The sequence below is a fragment of the Equus asinus genome, chromosome 5 (genome assembly GCF_041296235.1).
Source record: "Equus asinus isolate D_3611 breed Donkey chromosome 5, EquAss-T2T_v2, whole genome shotgun sequence".
Classification (NCBI taxonomy): domain Eukaryota; kingdom Metazoa; phylum Chordata; class Mammalia; order Perissodactyla; family Equidae; genus Equus; species Equus asinus.
This window is the reverse complement of record NC_091794.1, coordinates 4,603,503-4,628,886: the sequence shown is the minus strand read 5'-3', so window position 1 is coordinate 4,628,886 and position 25,384 is coordinate 4,603,503. Positions and strand designations below refer to the sequence as shown.

Genomic DNA, 25,384 nt, shown 5'->3' with positions numbered 1-25,384 from the left:
GTGCCCCATTTCCTGCCTCGGGGACACTGCCAAAAGTATTCCCTTATCCTGTTGCCAAAAGTATTCCTTTACTCTGGAATGCCCTCCCATTTCTGCTATTAAAAATCCTAAAAGTCTCTGCAGCCCCAAGTCAAATGCTACTTTCTCCATGAAGCTCTGTTAGACCTCTAGTTGAAACTAATCTTTCTCTGGCAATCTCATGACCCTTTGAGATTAATTTGTGACACTACTCTTGTTTATCTCCCACTATACCATGATTGCCAAAAAGCAAGAAACATAACCTATGTACCCCTGTATCTAGTACTATCTGCTGTCAAGGGCCTTGCACAGAACATACGCTCAACACATGCTGGCAGAATTGCTTTACTGAAGTTTTTTTCTTCAACCTGACAATCTTTAATCTGACGTGTCCCCAGAACGTAGAGCTTTCAAAGAAGCTAAATCCTCCAAGCTGACTCTATGCCCTGAACAATGTCTGCTTCTCCACCAACTGTACCATTAACTACCTTTTGTTCTTCTGTTTCATTTAAGATCAAGGAGGTATGCAAGCAGAGAATCTCAACACGGCTCCCTAAACCAAAATCTACGAGCTTCACTAAGCTTTCCCCTAAAGCTCCCACAGGGCCTATGGATAAGCCTCTTGACCACACTGGCTGTGGGAAGCTACAAGTCATAAGGACTGTCACATCTAACACTTTCCTCCACATGGGAGGGAAAAGGTAAGTCATGCCAATGCACTGCCTGGATATATTCACCTACAGAAATATCTGGAAAGCTGAAATTACCAGTATGGAAGGCCAAAGACGAAGGTCACTTCTCCAGGAAATGGTGAAGCAGCAAGTGACAAATGTTTCATTCACAGGTTGCTGGACCTGGTGAAAACCATCCTGAAAGAGCAGTGCATCTACAATTACTTTACCTACATATGTGTATACACACACACACACAGGTCCAGACACCCACCCCAAATCTTCCCAATTCCTCATCCTACCTGTAATCCAACCCAAAGTTGGACTATGTATAATTAGCCTGCGATAGGACTGAATTCATTAGAACAGTTCAAAAGTTTTCTGGTGAACCCAGAAATAATCCTTCATTCTACAGAACTTTATTGAATCATATTTTGCTAAGAAGGTGTGCTAGTGAGAATCTCTAATCTGCTTTAAGAAAGTCAGATTATTTCCATCAAATTGGCAGGACAATTAAAATCATATTTTAAAGGTCTAAAACTATGATTTCTTCATCACCAGAAGAAGAAGAAAAGTAGTAATTCTCAGTTACAAGGAGGAAAGAAACAAAGAAAAGAGTAATAGCTGAACACATCCTTTGTGTGGCTTACCGGATAATGGCTGGTGCAATACGCACACTTGACTGCTAGCACATAGTCTTCTGTACCACTTTTTCTAGTAAGTTGTCCCTTGTGTATAGACCAGGCCACGGAATTATATTACTAGGCTTGTAAGGCAAACCATTTTAGACTGGTACTGCTGCTTTCTATGGCAATTAGGAAATTTGAGAGTCCAAAGTCACTAATATTGAAATCTTTTAGGGAGATACGAACCCTGACCTGAGTGCTTAGGGAAAAAAAAAGACAACAATTTGTCATTTCATAGGACATTCTTTAATCATATCTCTTTCCTCAATGAACGCTATAGAAAAATCAGTTGATTCAACAAAAGCTTGAGATCAGGAGACTCAAATTCCAATCCTAGATTTTCACTCATTTGACACTGAGCTTGAAATTCACTTAGTCTAGGCCTTGAGTTTCTCATGTGTAAAACAGGAAAACTGAATAATTCTTCAAATCTCTTCCAGTTCTGATAACCCACGAGGATGTCCAAGTACAGAACGTTGAATTCAACCAGTCATCTACAAGGCAGGGCACCGCCCCCAGCAGTAAGTGAAAGTAACTCTTTTCATCACACTAAAAACACTCTCATTGAATCAAGAGAAAGGTGTGCCTGTAATTCAGTGTGAACAGAGTAACACAATGATATTTTAAGACAAATAAGGCCTTTTTGACACAGGAGACAGTTATATTTCACAAAACTTCAGTCAGAAAAAAAAGAATCCTACAAAGAGCACGACCCAATGTTCTCTAGGATCCTATACCTAGAACTGGAGGCACAACCCTAGAAGAAATCTTTACAGCTAAGGACAGTGCTTTAGCCAGCTTTCCTAATGGCAAAGGAACTGCCATTTTCCATGCTCATCCAGCCAAGCGTGCTTCAATGCACTGATGCCATTGTAGAAATACCCCCGGGCCCACTCCAATTTCAAGGAGAAGGAGCTGGAAGCCTGGGTAGTAATGATCTAACCAGGCCAAAGAGAGGGATGATGTGCAGCCATCCCAGAAGGCAACTGGCAGAGGGAGAAGGTGGGGAGGTTGGGTGAATTAAAAGCTTCAAGTGGAAAAGTCTAAGTTAACAGGAAGTAGTGGGAGAACAGTGGGAGGAAGTGGAATACAAAAGGTGATGAAGTTCTGACACAAAAATAACAGAAGAGAGCGAGCTCAGAGGGATGTGCAGGGCAGTAACAAGTGGACAGTGCAGTGGGAAAACATGCAGGGTGCCCAGTGCTGTGCCTGACATAAGCGGGTAATGTCAAGTGAGCAGAGGATGAGTGAAGGAGGGAGAGAAGGGCCATTCAGTCACAACACAAGTGAGAAAGGGCACTAAGAGACGCCAAAAGGTATACGACAGGGTCAGGAAAAGCAGTTACGCCAGGTGACACGCAACACTGACAACCATGAGAATGGAAAGAAAAAACACTGGACCGCCTATAGTGGAAAACAAACAGACTGACAAGAAGCAGAGAACAGGGAAAACAAGCACCAATACTCCCAGGAGAACAAAATACCCTGGGATAGTTTTACCTTGAAGAAGAGCACAAACTATGTTATATGTTGGAGATTTCAAAATTGTTTTCTCCTATGTCAGAAGACTCCCTAAAGTACATTTTCACGCCAAGATAAGTTCAAGAGCAAGCAACAAAAGAGGTACAAGATATTGTACAAAGTACTAAAAGACAGAGTCGGAAAATAACAGTAACACTTCCATGGCAAGCAGCAGAAACCCATCTTTAAATGGTAATATAGTTCTAATCCCATTAAGACAAAAGTCTATACAGTAACAAAGTCTATTTTAATGAAAGAATTACCAACTAAAAACCATGCTTCTTTTAAAGCAATATGTAATACAATAAAAATGCATAAACAACTCAAAACTTGGAACACTATCTGGAGTTCAATGAAATGGTGTTTGACCTATAACACAACTGAAACACAAAGAATCCTGTCTCCTGAGCATAATGCTGTTTCTGCAGAAATGTGGCCCCTCTGAAGAACAATGAAAATGCAAGAAGCTATCCTAATAATTCCAGAGTGACTTTATTAAGTCAAAATTTTTAAAGGAAGCAGAAAAAAATCCAAGTGAATGAAACTAATCCAAGTTGTGACAAAAAAATTTAATAAGCTGATACTTTTATGCTGGAGTCTTTCCTCAGCCCGTCTTTTATTTAGCTTCAATGATTTCTGAACTAATCACCTAGTAACTTTTTGGAATAAAGTATCTTATTTTAACAGGAACGTGACTGATCTAATATATGACTGATAATTATGGACTGAGTAATGAAGTAATTGATGTAAAACACAATTCTCTCTGAGGTGTCTTTCAAATTCCTGCTTTTGGGGATACGTGACAGACAACCAGGGGTCTGACAATGAGTCTGGGGCAAAGGTCTGCAAACTTCAGTCCACAGGCCAAATTCAGACCACCGTCTGTTTTTGTATGGCCAGCAAATTAAGAATAGAGTTTACATTTTCAAATAGTAGAAAAAAATCAAAAGAAGAATATTTTGTGAGATGTAAAAATTACATGAAATTCAAATTTCTTTGTCCATAGATAAAGTTTTACTGGAACACAGCCACACTCATTTGTTACAGACAACATTTACTGTCTATGATTGCTTTTATGCTACAAGGGTAGAGTTGGGTAGTTTTGACAGTGACTGGATAGCAAAGCCCAAAATATTTACTATCTGGCCTTTCACAAATAAAGTTTCCTGACCTCTGGTCTAGTATGAACTAGACTAATAAGGAACTCAGGAATAAGAGACAAAGAAGAGCTTAATCAACTAATTTTTAAAAGCAATATTAGCAATTTAAGAATTCGATTAAGAATTCTATGGGGGCTGGCCCCATGGCCGAGTGGTTAAGTTCGCGCGCTCCAGTGCAGGCAGCCCAGTGTTTCGTTGGTTCGAATCCTGGGCACGGACATGGCACTGCTCATCAAACCACGCTGAGGCAGCGTCCTACATGCCACAACTAGAAGGACCCACAACAAAGAATATACAACTATGTACCGGGGGGCTTTGGGGAGAAAAAAGAATTCTATGAAAGCTGAAGAAAATGCAGAAACTATATTTCAAGTTGTTTGTGATCTATTTAGTAAAATGTATAATTCTATCAATGCACTAAAGTGTTCAACTAAAGAACATCAGATAAGACACGTCAAAGGATTTGGGCCTCAAAATAACGTGTTATTGTTGAATCTGAGGGGGGAATAAATGGAAGTATGTTTAGGCCTTCAAGATTGCTGGTATTTTTTAAGAGATTCATAGACATTTAGCAAAACTACAGCAGAACTACTGTACATGTTACTTGGAGAAAGATGTGTAAATTTGTACCTTTAAACTTCACAATTGTTGTCAAGAACCAGTTGTTTAACTATTTGCAAGAATCATGGAAATTGTTAAACTACCATGAAGGTTATCTGTGAGTCTATTTGTTACACAGTCTTCAAGCACAGAACAATGACTAATGATGTAGTTCTCTCTCTCCTCTTTCCTTCCTTGTGCCTTTTAAAATTTATCCTGCCCTTGATTTTTGCCCTTGAACATCTGTCTTAAAATAATATTACTTGCATTTTGATTCAACCACATCCATGTATAAATATCATGATGTAAACAGATTTTCTCCCTTTAATTCCAATACGGTGTCTAAAGTAGGGCCAAGCATGAGAGCTCAATAAACGATTTTGAAAACGACATGCCCTGAAGTTGATTCTCTGTTGTGTGTTATCAACATCTACTGGAAATATTCTAAGTCTGAATTTTATAAGTAGAGGCAATGCTTTACAACATCTACTATGCATGGCTGTCATAGGTGAAATTCAACTGTAAAGGCCTAACTTTGATGTGAGAAAAGGAAAAAACCAAAAACAGGAGTTATTCACATTTAAAAGATCCAAGGTATTCCCCTACGTCATCATTTCCAGAAGGAACTCAGCATAGGTAAAGTAATATGATTTGAAGGAGATACTATAAAATAATATTACAATAAAAAAAGTACAATGCTCGTTTTAGCAGTCTCAAACATAATGAATAACCACATTGATTATAGGTGACAAAAGCTGTTACCAGCAGGAATTATCAGCTCATTTACAAAGCAAAAGTCTGTTGTCTCCTTTCAAAATATAATTTATAAAACTAAATCCAAATATGGTTAGAACACAATGTTAGTAGACATAGTTGTATGACTAGGACTTCTAACGTATTTCCAGAAAGAAAAAAAGGATCATCTACCAAATCTGTCAAAAGCCCGGGCAGGACTGTGACAATGCTTCCAGCAGACCAAGTTTCTTTTGATGCAGAACCCCTACGTTGATATGCCCAAGATGTGGCTACGAAACGTTAACAGTTACTTTAGGCACAAATTCTTAGTGAGCCTCCTAAGGACCCAGCCACTATTCTGTGCCCTGAGGACACCACAAAGGACAAGATAAACAAACCTCTGTTCATGAGGCATTTCTGTCCTTGTGTGCAGAGAGCCCTCTGCTGAGAATTACCATAAGGTGATAATGTAACAGAACAACTTGATGGCTACTCTGGACTGGCTGACCAGGAAGTGCTTCTCTTTTGGTGATGTCTGAACTGAGGCCTTAATATTAGGAAAAGGCCAGCCATTCGAAATTCAGAAGGACAGCCTAGAAAAGAAAAGGAACAGCTACTGCAGAGGGCTAAGACAGAATGAGCTTGGCCTGCTGAGGCACAGAATGAAGGCTGGTGTGGCTGAGACAGTGTAGACCAGAGGGGGGTGAGTAGAAGATCTGGCAGATACCAGCCATGGTCAGCAATCTGGGCTTTATTCTGTGTGTTGGGGGATGTCACTGGAAAGTTTAAGCAGGAATGTGATCTGATCACTCTGGCTGGCGAGTAAAGAATAGTCCACACAGGGACAAGATGGAAACTGGGAGCCCTGTTACTTTACTGCAATGGCTAAGGCAAATGAGGATGACGGCATGTACTCTGATGGAGTTAAAGAACAAAAATGGAAAAAAAGATACAGGAGATGTTTTGGAGGTAGAGGCAAGACTTGATAGATCCGATGTGAGGAGTGAAAGAAAGAGATGAATAAATCAGGATACTCCTAGGCCTTTGTGAAATTGGGTAGTTGGTGATTTAATTTACTGATCTAGGGAAGTCTGAAGAAAAAGCAGGTCTGGGAAATAATTCGGTAGTTGGGTCGTATTTGTGTTTGACATTCCTATTAAAAAACTAAAGACTTCAAGAAGACAGCAGGTAAGTGAGCTCTAGGATCAAGTCTGAGTTCCTGGCAAATAGACTCTTCTCAAAGCCCAAGGGTACAACCTGCTTATTTGTAACTCTGAGTAATCACTGTTCTTTAGCAGAGTAAATTTTGGGAGACTCAGGGTTAACAGACACAACTGGATAACAACGATGTATATAAACAAAAGCGTTTATAAACTATGAGCTCTTTAATTTCATAAAGGATTGTTATTTTAGAGATGAGATTCTTACCACTGATAATTAGAATAATTATCTATGAGAAATTTAAGTGCACAGACTGGTTTCAGATTGCCTGCCTATGAATCACAGCCTCCTCACTTACCAACTCAATAACATTGGGCAAAATCACTTAAACACTTAGTGCCTCAACTTCCTCACCTATAAAACGGGGAAACAGTAACTACATCATAGTGTGCTTGTGAAGATTACAGGAGCCAGTACATGTAAAGCAATGAAAACAGCATCTGGCACATAGTAACCACTCAACAAATGCAAGTGAGTACTATTATCTGCAGTCTCCTGCACAGTACACAGAAGTGTCTTCACACTTCAGTTTTCCAGTTAGATACTTGGTAAGAAATGGCACCAAAGACTTAGAATGACCTAGGGAAGCATATGAAAAACCCTCCTCAAAAGAAGTGGGAGCTAAGAGTTTTGCAGATTGCTAAAAACACCCTCTTCAAAAATAAGCTTTACATGTGCCAGTCGTTCCCAAATCTGTATCTCCAGCCCCGACCCAACGCTGGAGTTCCAGACGCATATACCCAGCTGCCTACTGGACACCTGACTTGGTAATTTAATAGGCATAGTATTGGAATAAAAAGGGAAAACAATCAGTGTTCTTTTCACTAAGTGAATAATGATCACGTGACCACCTCTAACTGCAGAAACCCTCAGCTCTGCTCCTAAATCACAAAATCCATGCTGTGAATGGCATTCTCTGTTTTTAGCTTCACACTGAAAGTGCCCAGTTTGCTCAACTACATGAAATCTCAGGCATTGTATCTGCTCACTTCAGCATTAATGTTTTACATTCATGATTCTACTGCATGGATTGTTTACTATAAATCACTTCAAATAATTTCTTAAGGTAGGCAGGGAATAAGGAAATGAAATGAAGTATCAGATGCCCTTAGATGACTCCTAGGCCCTGTTGCCTTAGGCAGACTGGGCTGTGCACTCCTCAGCAGAGGCAACTCTCAGCTGCCTTATCCTGGGCCATGACTCTAACAACCAATATCACCAATAGTGTGACCAGACACCCCAGGCGGACCAAGACAGTCCCAGCAAAGTTCTAATAGCATGGCCTTCCTCTCTCAAAAGTGTCTAGATTGGATGAGAAATTATATGTCTATCCATGTATGTGATCACCGAGAGCTCTGCAGCATGTTTCATGTATGAATGCATTCATTCATAAAATTATAGCTTTTAATGCCTGAGTCGAGGGGGTGAGGGGTTCTTAAAATAAATGTGGAACACCACAGCTGCAAAGAAAGGTACTTGTGCCTTCAAGCACAGAGACATTTGCTACAAAGTTGCAAAAGAGTCAGGAACTTTAATCCAGGAAGTATTATACTGGCTACCCTTTTAAAAATGACATCTGCTCAGTTTGTACCTGAAGGCCGCCCTCCTGGAAACAACGCTGTAGGAGAATTTTGTTGTTTTTAATGGCTATTTCACAACTCATATTTCAAGATTAATATTTGCAGCAAATATGTATCAAGTGTCAGTCACGTGCAGGGTCCTGTGGACTACACAGATATGAATCAGACTTCGGTTTTCTCCTAAAAAATTTTGGAATCTAGTAAAGGAGAGGCAAACTTTGCAGAGTAATAAAAAACATAATTGCACAGTAAGCCTTAGGGGACTTGAAAAGTTCACGGGAGCCTGTGGTGAAGAGTTAGTTACCGCTGCGCACTCAAGGATCAAACGTCCACCGCACTGGCAGTGGGTATATAGCCAAACAAACCCAGTTTGAATTGCATTAACTGACTGCTAGTCTTGTTTCTGGCACCAACCGGCTATGTGACCTGGACAATTTCCTCGACATCTTCGAGTCTCATGTTCCTGCCTGTAAAATGGCTGAGTTCAAGCGGATGATTTCTATCTAAGCCTCCCTCAGGCTCTAGAAGTCCAAATTACACGATGCTGCTGGTGATGCTGACGACAGCCAGAGAAACGATGGCTTCTATGTGCCGCGCACACTGCGCGCCACGCACTGCGCTAGAGCGCATCACCTGTACTATCTTCATTCAGTCCTCACAACAATCGCATCAAACTGGCATCGGTACCCCTATGCCACAGACGAAGAAAAGGACTTCACGAAAACTGTCCTATCCATCATGAAAGGAGGAGAAGTAAAACGGCGCTCGGAGAAGGGCCTTCGGGCGGCCCGGGTTAACGTCACGCCCGGCTGTGTCCCACGCTGGTGAGTCTCCCGCACACCTGCTCGGGGAGGCGGCCCCGGCCGTGTGCACCATGCGGGGCGGCTGCCGCGACTGAGGGGCCCGCCGGGGCGCGCGGGGACTCGGGGAGGAGACCCCGCGGCAGCGCGGGCTGGGGGCGGTACCTGGGCTGCTGGCCTCTCCCGCCGCCTGGTTCTCCCACCACTCGTCTCCGAGGTCGTCTGCCATCTCCACGCGGAATTCGCCGGCTGGGGGTACAGGCGCTGGCGCACGCGGAGCCTCCCCTCAGACCCCGTCGTCCCCGCCCCGCGGCGATGACGTCACACCTCCGCCCCGCCTGCCCGGCGGCGGCGCCCAACGGGCCGCAGTTTCCACACGGGTGATGATGGGCAGAATCAGTCTAAAGACTCAAACAAATCCTCACAAAAACAAAATGACAAGAAGACGCATAAAAAAATATTATCATCTTTTAAAATAACTTCTTTTAAAACTTCTTCTTTAGTTTTTTTTTTTTTTTCCTGAAAAGGTATTGCCGAAAGTGCGAAACAGAATGGTGAGACAACTTTTCTCTGTTCCGTTTCAAAGACCAGGAGCGGCGGGAGAAGACGCTAGCACGTGCATGTGTTTTCGTTTCTGTCTCAGTTTAGGTGTCCGTGTGCTGATAGAATTTGCTCTGGGAAGACTTGCACAAGAATTCATGGCCGTGTATGTGGGTACTGCTCTTTTTATACGATATGAGTAAAGAAAATGTCGAGTGGTCCGGACGGGCCCGCCCACGGAAAGACCCAAGTGGTGGGGAGAGTTGAGAGTCGACTCCCCCACACCCTTTTCGGTTGTGTTTTCCCCGCGTTTTGTGAAACGAGAGAAGAAGAAGGGAGCCCAGTGCTGCCTAACGATAGGTAAGAGACCTACAGCACTTCTCGTCTCACCTCCAACGTGAAGTGGCGAGGAAAACCAGCAGGGCGCCGAGTGCTGGGGCCAGCTGTCAAGTCGGCGTGGACGATATTTTTCAGGACGGTCTTCGTACACAGAGGTAAAAATCGTACAGATATGTATTTAATGTGCGCAATGTGTTTGCCACTGTGTTTGGAATAGTTGTTTAAAGATGGGTAGGATGTGATCCCGCCTTCCAGATGTCACCAACTAGAGTAACGGAGATAGAACTTGTAAGAATAAAGGTCTAAAGTCATGATAGGATACATCCTCAGAAATGACAAGGACAGAGAATCTTAAACTGATGAGGTTAGGATTAGCCATATGTGAAAAATTACCCAAAAACCACCTAGCGACTAGGTGACTTATGAATGAATTATCGATTAGACTTTGTCGGTCTGCCTTACATGCCCTAAAAGGGAAGATATTAGGTATAAATGTAGCAAATGTAAAATAATCTGTAATCATCAAAAGTAATGTGTCTTTCATGAGGAAGTGTAGATGGCAGAAGATTTTAATGGTTGATAGATTACTGAAAAGGAAAGTTAGATAAAAGCCAGTATGGAAGAGGAAGTACCGTGACCGATTTACATGTGAACAGATGCTCTGTCTCATGATGAATCTGGGAAATACAAAAAGACCACAGTGACATACTGTTTTTCATTCAGTAAACTGATGAAATTAAAAAGCCTGGCGTTACCAAATTCTGGAGAGTATGCATATCAATGAGAGTTCTTAAACAATACTGGCATGAGCGTAAATTGGCATAACCACTTAGAAAAGCAATTTGGCACAGTTTTGTAAAGATGAACATATACACCTTATGATCCAGCGATTTCCACTCCTAAATATATACACTTGGTAAACTCTTGTATATGTGTACCAGGAAACTATAAAATAAAATTCCAAGCAGCACTGTTAATAATAGCAAAAAAGTGGAAACAACGCAAATGTGTTTCTATAGGAAAATGGATAACTAAATTATAGTGTAGTCACACAATTAAGCAGAGTAAATGAGTGAACACACGTAATAACATTGATATATTTTGGAAACATAATGCCAAGTTTAAAAAAGCCAAATCCCAGATGCTGTTTTATAAAGTTCAAATACAGGGAAAACCAGAAATTGTTTAGGCCAAAACATACATATACGATTTTAAGCGAGGAGAATGGTAAGCACAAAATTCAGGATGTGAGTTGGTGGGGGAGGGGAGTAGACAGGGAGATGAGATTAGGAAGGAGAACAAAGGTAACTGTAAGTTATTGGCAAAGATCCTATTTGGGGAGAGTGGCGAGTTCACAGAGGTGCATTAATTATCATGCTTTATAACTTACAAATATGTTACATATATTTTTGTGCTATCAAGTAATATTTATATAATTTAAAGGTTAGGGAAAAGATCCACTTGGACAAAAAAGGCATTTTTCATAGAGTTAAATTAGGTGCTGTTTGTTAAGAACTCACTACGAATTCCAATTAATGACCCTACATCTCAGATGACACTCAAAGCTGCCTAACAGTCCTACTACCTTTCCCATGAAAGTTCATTTCCCCTCTGTCCCCGATTTTAGCCTGGGATCAGTTTTGCTCTCGTGCACTGGGTCCCCACCCCTTACACCTTCTCCTAACCTCCTCCACTTCAGTAAGTGGCAGCACCATCCCCCTGGTTGCATTCTCATCTGATTCATTGGTAAGTCTATGGGGTCTGTCTCTGAAATATATCCTAAATGTAACCATTTAACATCCTTCTCATCACTCCCACCAGTATACCCTTGGTCTGAGACAGTCGTCTCTCTCCTGGGCCACTGTAATAGCTTTCTAATCAGGCTCCCTGCTTCATCTCTTGTCCCACTTCAGTCTTGCTTCCACACAGCTGTCAGAATCATTATGTCACCCTCCTGTTTAAAATGCTTCAGTCATCTCTCATCACATACCCACTCCCTCATCACTTCCTTGGGGATTGGAATTGCTTCTCTCTTATTCATCACTGTGGCCCCAGGACCAAGGACAGAACCTGGCACAGCGTAGACACTCAGAATGTATTGGCTGCGTGACTAAATTTGAACTCGTTTACTCTGATTGTTTTACTCACCAAGCAGCCTTCTGATAATTGTTTGTTTCCCAAGTCAGCCTTCTTTCTGGCAACAGATATCAGAGGTCAGCAGACTAAAGGTCCCAGCCAAATACAACCCATGGCCTGTTTTGTTCCAGTGAGCTAAAGATGGTTTTTACATTTTCAAAGCATTGTAAAAAAACCAAAATAAACCAACAACAAAAAGACAAGAAAAATGTGCAACGGAGTCTGTATGTGGCCCTGTTTACTATCTGGTCCTTTACAGAAACAACTTTGCTGACCCCAGATTATATAGCCAACCTAAGCTGTACATCCATTTAACTGTTCTGTTTATCAGTGAATTGGTGTCCTAATTTATAAACCTGTCGGTTGTAAGGTCCCGCGCCTCAGTATTTGATCACTTCGTCTAACACGGAGAAGCTCAGGTTGAGACAGATCTTTATCTGCCCTCCCTTTCTCAACAGTATCTGAATAAGTAGTGTGAGGCTTTAGAGGAGGACGCATTCTCTTCACAGTGGAGTGAACTGAGAAGCTTTCATAAAGGAGGTGGTACTTGAACTTGACGTTGTCAGTGCATGTCCATTGACATGTTTTGATTGTCAGTTGACATTGGCATTGTTTTGGAAAAGTCATTTAACCTGTTGGATTTCACTTTGCTCATCTGTAAAATGAAAACAATAAAGTAGAGGACTCTCTTAGGTCTGTTCCAACTCCACGCCTTAATCCTGAATATATTAGACCAAGAATTCTGGGTATTGTTGTTCATTAGATACAAAGGATGTGATGGAAGTATTGTTTTAGGAGAGTTAAATTGGTGTCACTCTGCAGGGTCGATAACAGATTTGAGCGGAACTTTCCACCTGGCATGGCTATGTTAAGATACTGACCCCCGCAGTCTTTGGGGCAGGCAGAGCTCCTGGGCTAGTTGCTTCAGGGTGAGGGGAGCCTCATCTCTTCACTCCGGGGTTGTACAAATAGTGCCATGTTCCATGGTGCCGTGGTGTAAAATGGTTGGGAAGGACTGGATTAGAATGAGGGAAAAAAGTCTGAAGGCTGTTTTGTGAAGGCTCAACATACAGTGAAAGGAGCTTGATCGGAACAGGGTGTCTTCGTCCATGAACCCAGTCCGTAAATGTGCTTCAGGGAGCCCATGAACCCCTGATGATGTTCAAATTTTTGCATCATATGGACAATAATAATAATAACAGCAATAGCACGTTCCAGGCACCTCTCTAAGCACTTTATATCATAATTCATCTCATCATCATAACTCCATGAGGTATTGTGCTGGATTGGACTTTTTCCATTTACCACTCTCTCCCTTTCTGTGACCTAGAAGGCTGATGTGAATCTCCCCTGAGCTCTAGTTTCAGATTTGGATTCATGAAATTGGAGGCATCAGTAAGAAATCAAAGGATGAGAGAAAAATGACACCCTACACGTCATCTTTTCAAGGCTGGGACTAGGGTGCTGCAAGGAGAGGCCTAGGGTGCGCAGCTTAAGGAGGCACTCACTCTTGGGCTGGCAGTCGCTTGAACCGAACCTGAGAGTGCTCCCTCCGTAAATGCTGTGCTGGATGGAGGTGCCTGCTTGCCTCTCCTGGTCCTGGCCCTCATCCCTCTACTGAGGCGACAGCCCCTGAACTTAGAGATGGTAACGATGTTGGCTCCTGCTGTTACTAACTATCCTTGTTTCCCTAACCCTCTCTCATCTTCATAAACACTCCCTTCACTAAATTCTTATCAGTTATTCAACTTAAAGGGATCTTTTTTTTTTTTCCTGGCCAGGATCCCAACTGATACAGTCACTGCCTTAGTTTGGGTTCCCATAAAAACAGAGCATGGGTGCAAGTAGTTTATTTGGGAGGTGAGCCCGGGGGTCAGAAATAAAGGCAGGGAAAGTGATTCAAGGAAGGAAGGATGAATATTAAACTGGTTATTGGTATGGGCAATAATTGGCTCTTTATTCTATTGGGGGCCCTCTGAGAAATAATGTAGACTGTGCCTCAGAATTATCCTCAGGAAGGAGGAGGCTGGGCATTTATCCACAGACTGCCATCCACCCTTGGTTGAGACTGTCCCTGGGGATTTGAATTTCTAGCTACTCTCAGGCTGTGCTGCCATTGGAGCAAGCCCTGCAGCAGAAGAGCAGAGTGACATGCCTGAGCATGCTTGCGGTGGGATGCTAGCCGCTGCCCAGAACTTGCCTCGATGGCCAGACTGATTTCAGAGTGGGCTGAGGGCACAACAAGCATCTGCTCCAGGTTTGCACTGTTATTCTCTCTGTTTTATAAATGATGAGACTGAGGCACGGAGAATTAAGTAACTTGCTTGAGTCACCCATCTCGTTGGTGGTTTCCCATCTGCCCACGGCTTTCAAACACTCTCAAAGTGGCCTGTGACCCAGAGTAGTCTGTGATCCAAAGTGGTCTGTGATCCATAAGCAGTGGACTAGGGAAAAAACAGTATAGACAGAAAAGGAGGAACTGAAGTGAGGAACATTACCATCACTTTGTGGTAATGGTTTGGAAATAAAATGGTGACGAAAAAAGAGGTCAAAGAAACCTTAAGTCTTAAAAAGTGAAAACATATCATCTTTGACGGAATTAGCAAAATAAGAACGAGGGAACAGTTTTGGGGGTGAAATGATGTTTAGTCTTAGACGAGGTGGAAACAGACAACAAACAAGTAAATAAATAGCTGATTTCGAATGATAAAAGTTCTATAAAGGAAATAAGCAGCAGTTGTGACCTGGGTGGGAGGGTTAGTGGAGAAGCATGGCAAGAGGGGAAGATGGAAAGGGAGGCAGGGGCCAGAGCTGGAGGGGCTTCTCGGCCACGGTAAGGATTTCAGATGGGAGACTGTGGGGGACTTTTAGGCCAGGAGACCTGCTTACGTTTGCACAGCTGCCTGCAGCGCAGGAACAGTTGAAGCAGGAAGACCAGGTGGAAGGCTGTTGTTGCCGTTCCCCAAGTGAGATAGCATGGCTTGGAACATGATGATAGACATGGAAGTGAAGAGAAATGAGACTGCACAAGATCACTCAGGGAGACAGTGTTGAGAAAAGGGTGCAATGGACTGAATGTATCTCTCCGAAAGTCCTATGTTGAAACCCTAATCCCAATGTGATGGTATTTGGAGATGGGGCCTTTAGGAGGGAGTTAGGTCATGAGGGTGGAGTCCCTATGAAGGGGATTAGTGCCCTTATAAGAAGACAGCAGAGAGTTAGCTACTCTCCTTCTACCATGTGAAGACATAGCAAGAAGGTGGCTCTCTGTAAATCAGAAAGAGAACACTTGAGATGGAGGAGGGGAGACCAAAGAGCCCCGGAGAGAATGACCAGACAGGGCAGAGCAGAGCCAGGCCATTGTGATGTCATGGAAGCAAGGAAGAAGAGTGATCCCCAAACAATGAGGTGCTGCTCCTAGTCAAGGAAGAGAATGGATGATTACAGGAGTCAGTTCTTCCGGAGGGAAACAGCTGAGATCCAGAGCCAAGGAGGAGATGCCATCTGGTTGGAGCAGGGTCACTTCATTGTAAGGGGATTTGATTGCAGGAAGATGAAGGCATTGCTGTTGTGCAGCTTCTGTTTTCTCAACCAATTCTGAGACCTAATAATGATCTAGGACAGTGGTTCCCAATTCTGGCTGTGTGGTGGAATTTCCTGGAAAGATTTGTTAAAAATACAAATTCACAGGTAGTACTTCCCAGGGATTCTGATTGAGTACGTCTTAGATGGGCCTGAGAATTCAGTTTTCTTTTAAGAATTTTCAGGAGATATGATGCACTGCCAATTTGGGAAGTGATAGATCTTTGGGATTGGATGACGTTTTAAAGGCAGGAATGACAGGTGAAATGAATAGGGTGGGTTGCCATGAAATATTTCTGCAAGTGTATTTTTCTTGATTTACCAAGTGAATAGAGTGATTTTTGTCCATAATAAAGAACCACTGCCTCCCCTCCGCCCCCACACCATCTTTCACATCTGCATGAAATCAAGTGATCTCCGGGTATTTATTCTATAACATGAGTCCATCTGGATTTGACTTATGTGTATGTTGTTGGGGTTGGATCCAATTTCACTTTTTCTCACGGATAACCAGTAGTTCTAGCACCATTCATTTAATCAGTCGTTCTTCTCCAGTGATTTGTAGTGACAGCTCTGTCATAAACCAAGTGTCCATGTGTTTATGGGGCAATTTTAGGACCCTCTCTTCTGCTCCACTGGTCAGTATCAATCTTTATTCCAATATCATGGTATCTTAATTAGCCTTTCATATTTTCCATCCCTTGATCTTTTTGTGTTTATGTTTGGGGTGATTTCCTCACATTTTTTTTAGATTGCCTCCTTATTTATGACTAATTTGCTATGCTGAGTCCACAAGGGATATATGTGTGTATATATATACACACATATATATATACATACAGTTATGTGTTGCTTAACGATGGGGATATGTTCTGAGAAATGTGTCGTTAAGTGATTTTGTTGTTGTGTGAACATCACAGAGTGTACTTACACAAACCTAGATGGTATACCCCACTACACACCTAGGCTCTATGGTACTAATCTTACGGGACCACCATTGTATTTGTGATCCATCGTTGACTGAAACCTTGTTATGCGGCGCATGGCTGTACTTATATTCTGGGAAGAACACTCCTGTGTTTCTCCTTCACTTTCACACTAATACCACACTCACAATACTTCTAACATGAGTTGCGTGGGTTTTCCACTAATCAAGCAATTCTCTGGGATACTACACCAGCTGGATGTCCTTCAATTCGATTCAGTTCTAACCAGAGTTAGCGCAGACCCCACAGGTTAAGGGCTCAGTTCCACAATACTGCCCACCCTGTACCTCAGACGCCAGTCACAAGTCCCAGGTTATCACCTGTGCTTCTAACCTCCTGGCTGTAAATTGGAGGTTCTCATGTCCCCTCCTTGGTTTTGATTATTTGCTAGAACAGCTCACAGAACTCAGGGAAACACTTAATATTTACTGGTTTATTATATAAAAGATACAGATGAAGAGCAAGATAAAGAGATACACAGGGCAATGTCTAGAAGGATCCCAAGCAGTGAGCTTCTGTCTCCATGGAGTTGGGGTGCACCACCTTACCAGCCTGTGGATGTGGTCACCAACCTGGAAACTCTCTAAATGCCATTCTTTGGGATTTTTATGGAGGCTTCATCACATAGACATAACTCATCACTGACTCAGTTTCCAGCCCCTTTCCCCTTCCTGGAGGATGGTGTAAGTTGCAAGCTTCTAATCACGGCTTGGTCTTTCTGGTGGCCAGGCTCCATCCAGGAGCCCACCAAGTATCGTCTCATTAGAATAAGACTCTCCTAGCATCCTGGAAATTTCAGGGGGTTTAGGAGCTCTGTATTGGGTACTAGGTCAGGGACCAAATAGTATAACAAAAGATGCTCTTAGTGCCCTTATTACTTAGGAATTTCCAAGGGTTGTAAGAGCTCTGTGCCAGGAACCAGGTGCAGAGACATAGATACATGCTTTTAAAACCCTCCCTTCCTTTTATTCAGACTGCCATCTTCTTTCACTAGGACTTTGAAGCAGTACTGTTGATGCCTGCTCCTTTTTCCTTTGGGCATGTCTGAGCTTGCAGCTGTGTAGACCATTTCCATTGTGCTGACAGTGTCCCTCCCTGAACACCCCTACTCTCTGCTTCTCTGGCACCATGGGAGCTTGCTCAGCCCAAGATTCAAAGAAGTTAATGCTCCCAAGGGCAACCCTCAATCACAGGGGGACAGGCCATAGTAGATAGTTGCTCCAGGTTCTCTGTCCTTGGGTGGGACAGTTCCGAGATGTGTTTCACAATTTCTTAAAGGGCCCAAGATGGACACTTTATTGCCTTTTCTGTATTTCCTGTTTTCTTTCCTCACTCACTTGTGCTTCCTGAGATCATCTCCCAAATAATCTACCAGCACCCTTGTCTCAGGGTTTGCTTTGGAAGCAACCCAGATTACAACAGTTGGCATTGGAAATACCCCAGAAAGCAGACCCTCAGGGTGAACTGCCTTGCCAGTTATTAGGAGAGTGTGGGGAGGCTCAGAGCAGTGTGCTTTAGGAGGATTTATTATGTGAGACCAGAGAGCCTGCCAGCTGACTGTGTGCCCTAGGAGGCCCAGAGGACAATCCTTTCGCTAAAGCTGTGAGATTGCAGTAGTGTGTGGGTACTGACTTAGTTGAGAGGCTCAGTGGTGACTGTCCTGTACAGGCCAGAGATGACAGTAGGAGATGCCCTAGTGTCAATGAGAATGATAGAATTTCAGAATAGCAGGACCACTCTTGAGACTTGGTTAGGACTTGTCACCATCAACCCATCGTCCCATTCCTGGACTGAAGCTGTTCACATCTCCTCACTGGTTGACTACTTATATCTTCTCCATAGAATTAAAGTAATTTTTCTAAAATACTTATTTTCATACCATTTTCCCACCTAAGGACTTACAATGTCTTCTTATTGCATATTAGAAAAAATATAAATGTCTCTTCCCTATATGTAAGGCCCTGTATCACTTGATGCTCCTCTGGTCATTGTCAGTTTCCTTACTAGTCCTGGGGTAAATCCTCTGATCCCCCTTTCCCCTATCTCAGCCTCCTCCCCCTTCCCAGAGAGACACACACACATGCACACAAAATACCAGTTTCCTCCTGTCTATTAGAGGAAGACAGGCTGTTCCTATTGGGATGCCCTATGCTACATCCATCCAAATTCTATCAAATTAAAGATGATTTCTTTAAAAGTCATCTTCTCTATAAAAAACTATCTGAGATTAGGATTCATCCCACAGTAGACTTCTAAAGCATCTTGGAACGTATAATCCTCTGCGTAGTCTTGGAATCTCACAGCTGGGTTCAGTCACACCTCACACTGAGTTTAGCACTGCCTCCCACAGCAGCTCCGAGAGATTCATTCTTTCCTCCCACCTGCTACTGGACCTGCACTCTTGATGGGCTGTGGATGCAAAGACGAAGCGACGAGGTGCCTGCCCTCAAGAAGCTCACACTGTCTCTAATTGGGGAGACAAACAGTTCAGTTGCAGAGCAGGGAAAGCAAAGGGACAAAAGACTGTCCAAGGCAGGGTGGCGACATGGGGGAGAAAGTGACTAAATCTGAGCAGTAGGAAAGCTGAGGTGATGCTTGTGCTGTGTCCTGAGGGGTGAGGAGGAATTCTCCAGCAGATGAGTCAGAGAAAGCATTCCCAGGAAGGGAGCAGCGTGGAGTGGTCTCTCTGTCTAGCACGTGTGCATCCAGTCGGCATCACGCCCCCCTACACTGATTTGTGTATCACCTGGAAATCCATTTCCTGTTTAACAAACATCTTGATATCCTCCAAACAGAAGATACTTTTTTAAGGAGAAGGGTCATGTTTTCTGTTGCTTTTGTATCCCTCACATTGCCTGGTAATATCAGGCGCAAAGGATGGGCTACTTTGTGTTTTGTTTTAATGTGAAGAGATACTATAGACCCATGTAAAGATGGGGTTTCCCAGCTTGTCCAGCATACTGGACTCCACCTATTTATTCCTCCCTGCCTCTATCTCCTGTATCTGTCCTTCCAGTTACTTCTGTGACCAACACTGTGTGCACACAAGATGGCTGGTCCATGTTATGGAAGTCTTTGGCCATGGAATGAAATAGAACAAATTGGGCTATATGAGAATGGAAGCTGTGGTCTTGACCTTCCAGGTTGATGCTTTAAACAAGTGAATTAACCAGCCACAGACTGGTGCTACATCCTTGCTTGTGGAATGATTTGAATAATCTCTTTATAATACTCTAGACATGGTAAGTCGTGATCATTCTGAGCTTGATAAGTCATCACAAAAGAGTGCTTTCCTTATCGGGGATGTTCTGTAAGACTCTTGGGTTCTTGAACAGGTCTTCTTCTGCTCTATAGCTCCACTCACCATCTCCCCTCAAAATACTTGGCTCTAATGTGACACAGTGAAACAGAGTAGAGTATCTGAGGATTGGTATCCTATGAGAGGAAAGAGATCTGAGGCAGTTTTCCCCTATGATGGATGCAGCAGCTAATTGACCCCAAATAGCTGTTCTTCCTTCTTCCATATTAATAGAGCCCCTTATTTCCAGCTGGACGTGTGATTACCCTGAATAAACATTCCGTTGCTCACTCTCCCTTCCAGCTCATTGTGGCAGTGTGACTAAGTTCGGAGAGCGGGATGTGGGAGGGAGTGACCTAAGCAACTGCTGGGTTGAGTCCTTTAAGAAGGGAGCGTGCTGCCCCCTTCCTGGTTTTTTCACCTTCCCCCTGGCTGGAACGTGGCTGTGATGGTTTACTATCCTGGACCTTCGAGAGGAGGGCAACACCTTCAGGGTGAAAGAGGACCAAGATAGAAGAAACCTGGGACCCTGACTGGAGCCACCACATGAGCCCAGACTGCTTGTGTCAAAGAGAAATATCGTCCTGGTTAAGCTATGAGTATGTTAGCTCTCTGTCTCCACAGCTAATTAACACATTGGGGGATAAAAAAGTTATGAGGTTCAAACAGTGTCAGCTGAGTGATATGAACAAGATGAGAAACATATTTTTAAAGATATTTAATGACTTTTTTCAAATCAGTACAAAAATTTAAATACAAAAATGATTTGCTATAGACAAGTCTCAAATCTATCATGGAAACTCAAAAAAGTTACCAGTCTGTTCACCGTTCATGATAGTCTGTAAAATATTTGAGAACAGTCACCCACTACAGACATTCTTTTCCCCTATGGGATGTCATACTGCAGTAAAACTCTGTATTTAAATAACAATAATGCCAGTTTGGTCCATTTCACATGGAAAAGTTCTAGTTAGTTTTGAGTTAAATAGGGATGATGGCACTGTCCCTAGACTTCAGAAGACGTGGCGGTTTCATCTGCTTTTACCCTGACCTGTTCACACGATGTGCAGCCCTCGAAAGGGAGACACAGACATAGACACAATTGCTTAAACTCTTCTTTAAATTAAATGGAGTCATTAATTCATTTAGCTCTGAGATTAGCACCATTGTAGAATACACAGTATCTGGCATAGATTTTGCTCCTCCCCTACCTAAACGTTAGAAGCATATGCCTGATCACACATACACACATGCACACATGCACACACACATAGATTTAGGCAATTGAGCAAAACCAATAAATAAGTTGGAAGGTATTTTGAAAAGTGAAATTTGGTTTTAACTAAAGAGGTACTTTCTCTCTTACTTGATGGAAATAAAAAGCCCATACATGTACAGATAAATACAGTTTTACAAATCAGCTGATCTGACTTGCTTCCAAGCCAGTTCAGTGCAGCTGTTCAGCAGCAGGAGTCCAGTGGATCCGTGTTGCCCCCATAGTCATCAGCCCAAAACCAGCATCCTCAAGACCAATCCAAAGGATATTTGGCCATGTAAATGTCGCCTGCATTGGAAGTGAAGTTGGATGGGACATCTTTTTGATGGGAAAAGTCCATTATATAATTACCAGTGAGCACGAAACCCTGTGGTAATGAACTCATTTCTCTATTTAAGAAATTGAGAAGAAATGGTGCTGTTATATCATATAAGGGAGAAGACAGATATTAGGTTGAAGAGAATTTTCTTGATGGTTAAAATGATTCAGATTTGACATAGACACATTTCCATGTAGGTTTATACCGTATTTATTTGTGTATTTTCCCATCTGTACCTATCCCCTCAATTCCTCACTCTTAATTTTGAGGAAAGTATACAAGGTTCCACCACCATAACCCCACGTTATTTCCTCCAGTGGCATATAGTGTCAGCCGCAGACTCACAGCCAACTTGAAATGCTTTGTCTGTGTTTTGAGACCAGATTTGAATGCCCGAAGCAGTTAATAGGTACCTACATGAAAACCTGGAAAATACTTATTCTTCCTTTTAAACTTGCGTTGACTCTTGACTTGTGCTGAGTAAGTGGTGACATAAAAATCATGGGCTATCACTGCCCTTTGACATTCCAGATAGCTCTTCCACAGTTTGCTTCTAAAGAAACAGTCCTTTTCCTACAATTTTAGTACCTACACCAGGAAGTAGTACGTCCATTTTTAAATTTAAAACTTCAGAAATTATTTTTTCAAAAGAATTTATTTTCCTATGTAATTCTGAATCCCTTGATGGCCCCCCCGCCCACTAGTAAAGGATGGCTTGGATTTTGGAAATTGACTTTGGAACCCCAGACGACACACCAGTTTGCATATATACTACCCAGGGAAATTTCCTCGAAACTCAACAGCACTAAAAAAAAATGGCTATCCCCTTCATGGATGAAACCTCATTGTAGCCATTTGTGTGTGTCGGCACAGGAGGGGGTTTTTGTATGTGTGTGAACACAGTACTGCTGTTGATAATGAGCATCCCACAAAACTGGAACATTACTGGGCGAGAGGATTATTTTTTTTCTTGTTACTTCCAGGTGTTCATATCAGTTAGGCCATAGTGGAAATTACATGGAGGGAAGAAGAAAGAAAAAAAAATCAAAGAAATAAAAAACAAAAAGAACCCTTGAGGAATAAATGAGTTAATTACTGCTCATGTCTCCCAGTGGGCTTGTGAGCTCCTCGTGAGGCCCTCCCTCTCTATGCCCCACAGAAATGTCTTACCCAGTGCTCACACAGAGAAGGCACTGGGTAAATGCACAGTGCTGATTGGTTCACTCGTTCTTCTGGAGACACGAGATACATGATTCTTGATAGGACTCCTGTTGCTAAAGACACAGCCTCTGGTGAGAGAAGCATTCTGATACTGAAGGCCTACCGTGGTCCCCCGGCCCCTCCCATGGGGCAGTAACACTGGAGAACTCCCCTCCCCCCTCCAAGACAAATATCTGCATAAATACAGAGGAAATTATGCAAGTAAATACGGTATGTAATTGTTATCATTGACATCTCTTTAAGCCATATTTATAAATATTTTAAGTAAACAATATGAGTGAGTGACTTTCATTAGCTATGATCTCTTACTGAAATATTTTGACTGATCTGAATAAGCAGGTTATCATGGAAGCATATAACATACAACAGCTAATATGATTCCAGTGGGTACAACAGGTGTCAGTACTTGATACATAAATCTATCCCATCCTTTTCAATTACAAGCTGCTGTGCGGAGCATTAAACATGCATCTTAGTTTTTATTTGTACATGATGGTTCAAATTTTCACTTAAATATAACTTTCCAACTATATAAATGTTTTGAAGCAATTATGTTTTTCATTTGGATTTTTTGGTGCGTCATTGTCTTTTCCTCTATTAAATCTCTCTTTTTCTTTTCTTTTTTACATGGGATACAATAAATATCCTGAAAAGGAGGAGTGGACGTACTGCCCGGCGTACAGCCCTGCAGCCTGTTCTGAGGGCAGCTGGAGGAACACGCGGTCCCCGGGCCTGAGCAGCAGCACCGCGCTCCCCGACGCCTGGTCCAGAAAGCCCTTTTTGTACTCATCATACGTGTACATCACGGGCTCGTTGTTCTTGAACAGGGCAACCCACACGTTGCCCCCCTTGCAGTGAACGTGGTATGCAAAGTAGTAGACGCCAGGGACCTCACAGGTGAAGATGCCCGTCTGCGGGTTGTAGTTCTGTCTGCCGTTATAGAGCAGTTTGTCAAACTTCACTGGGGCCCCCACGGGGGGGAAAGGTGCAGTCAGCTCAGCGGTAAACGCGGGCATCTCGTAGGCTGGCCCTCCGTTCTTGCCCTTCTTAGCCCCATAGGCGTGGGGGGGCTTCACGCCATCAATCCCCACCCCCATGTCGGGCAGATACTCTCCATGGGGTGGTGGTGTAGGGGGCATCCCAGCTGGGGCGCCTGGGGGCCCTGGAGGGCCAGGGGGCCCTGGAAGGCCAGGCTGGCCTTGAGGACCAAGGGCACCAGGCTTTCCTGGGGGGCCATGAAGTCCTGCGACCCCCGGCTTCCCTATTCCAGGGAACCCAGGGGGCCCTGGGAGGCCTGGTTCCCCTTTGGGGCCTGGAATTCCAGGTGGTCCAATGGGGCCACTAGGGCCTGCAATCCCTGGGATGCCCGGGGGCCCCTGTAGACCCTGATCCCCTGGGATTCCTGGTTCTCCCTTTGGTCCAAGCAGCCCTGGAGCACCAGGGAGCCCTGGCAAACCTTTGTGCCCAGCTTCCCCCTTGGGCCCTATGGGACCTGGCAAACCCCTTATGCCAGGGGGCCCCACTTCACCCAGGAAGCCTGGCTTTCCTGGGAAGCCCTGAAGCCCTGGTTCACCCTTGGGACCTGGTGGTCCCTGTGGCCCCACAACCCCACCTTCTCCTTTGGGCCCAGGAAAACCAATAGCACCTGGAGGGCCCATAGGACCAGGGATTCCAGGCAGGCCTGGCTCTCCTGGGGGACCCCCCACTCCAGGGGCACCTACTGGTCCTTTCTCCCCTCTTGGGCCCAGAGCCCCAGGAACACCACCTACACCCCTGTCACCTTTGGGTCCTGGGAAGCCTGGTTTCCCAATCCCTGGAAGGCCTGGGGGTCCTGGCAGCCCTGGCAGTCCTTGCTCCCCTTTGCCACCTGGAAATCCTGGCTGGCCAGGGATCCCATCCTGGCCTGGTTTTCCAATTCCAGGTATCCCAGGAGGTCCTTGAATCCCTGGGACCCCAATAGGACCTTGTGGCCCAGGTTCGCCTGGAGGACCTGGCTTTCCCAGGGGCCCCTGGGGCCCAGGGAAGCCAGTCACTCCTGGTTTGCCCACTCCTGGAAGTCCGACAGGGCCAGGAGGACCGTGCATCCCTGGAGGGCCCTTCAGGCCTGGCAAACCTGGCATCCCAAAGCCCTTCTCTCCTTTTGGACCCTGAAGGCCTGGAGGTCCTGGTGGGCCTTTGGGTCCTCGCTCACCCTTTGCACCTGGTGGCCCTGGTAACCCTGGCCCACCTGGCTTCCCAATGCCAGGAAGTCCATGAGGCCCTGGAGGTCCTTGTGGTCCTGGGATCCCCATAGGCCCGATCTCTCCTTTGGGTCCAATTTCGCCTTTTGCCCCGGGCATTCCCATGGCTCCTGGCTTTCCTGGCATTCCAGGCATACCTGGTTTTCCAACTCCTGGGTATCCCTGTGGCCCTGGTTTTCCTTTGATTCCAGGTATCCCATGACCTGGTAACCCAGGGGGCCCAGGCGGTCCTCTTGGGCCAGGCTCTCCACGGGGACCTTGCTCCCCTCGTAAACTGGCTACTGGGATTTCTACTGAGAAAGAGGAGAGAGAAAAAGAGGGAGGGGGAGAGAGAGAGGGAGAGATTAATAGTGATTATCCTTCCCTTCAGGGACGTTAGGACAGTGGTCATTTAGTTCTGGCGCATTGGCCTGTCGCGTGTTGAGGGAGACTAGGAGTTCCGTGCTTGTCCTCCA

General features: G+C 44.0%; 3 protein-coding genes across 12 annotated transcripts in view; 1 reads left to right on the top strand and 2 right to left on the bottom strand.

Annotated features, from left to right (window-relative positions):
• FILIP1L (filamin A interacting protein 1 like) overlaps positions 1–5,046 on the top strand; it is a 297,674-nt gene extending 292,628 nt beyond the window's left edge. For all 4 annotated transcript variants that reach the window (XM_070508612.1, XM_070508610.1, XM_070508611.1 and 1 more), the window contains 2 exons: positions 532–719; positions 1,816–5,046. In XM_070508612.1, the coding sequence (XP_070364713.1) occupies positions 532–719; positions 1,816–1,855 (228 nt within the window). In that variant the 3' untranslated portion in view covers positions 1,856–5,046. The remainder of the gene's footprint in view (positions 1–531; positions 720–1,815) is intronic.
• Positions 1–9,297, bottom strand: part of CMSS1 (cms1 ribosomal small subunit homolog) — a 362,379-nt gene extending 353,082 nt beyond the window's left edge. Inside the window, exon 1 of the mRNA XM_014853302.3 lies at positions 9,158–9,297. Within this exon, the coding sequence (XP_014708788.2) occupies positions 9,158–9,221 (64 nt within the window). The 5' untranslated portion in view covers positions 9,222–9,297. The remainder of the gene's footprint in view (positions 1–9,157) is intronic.
• COL8A1 (collagen type VIII alpha 1 chain) overlaps positions 1–25,384 on the bottom strand; it is a 494,271-nt gene that overhangs the window by 334,465 nt on the left and 134,422 nt on the right. For 3 of the 7 annotated variants that reach the window (XM_070508614.1, XM_070508616.1, XM_070508617.1), the window contains 2 exons: positions 9,158–25,222; positions 786–887 (listed from right to left, as the gene is read on the bottom strand). In XM_070508614.1, the coding sequence (XP_070364715.1) occupies positions 23,313–25,222 (1,910 nt within the window). In that variant the 3' untranslated portion in view covers positions 786–887; positions 9,158–23,312. The remainder of the gene's footprint in view (positions 1–785; positions 888–9,157; positions 25,223–25,384) is intronic. The other 4 variants (XM_070508618.1, XM_070508620.1, XM_070508619.1 and 1 more) reach the window with 2 other exon arrangements.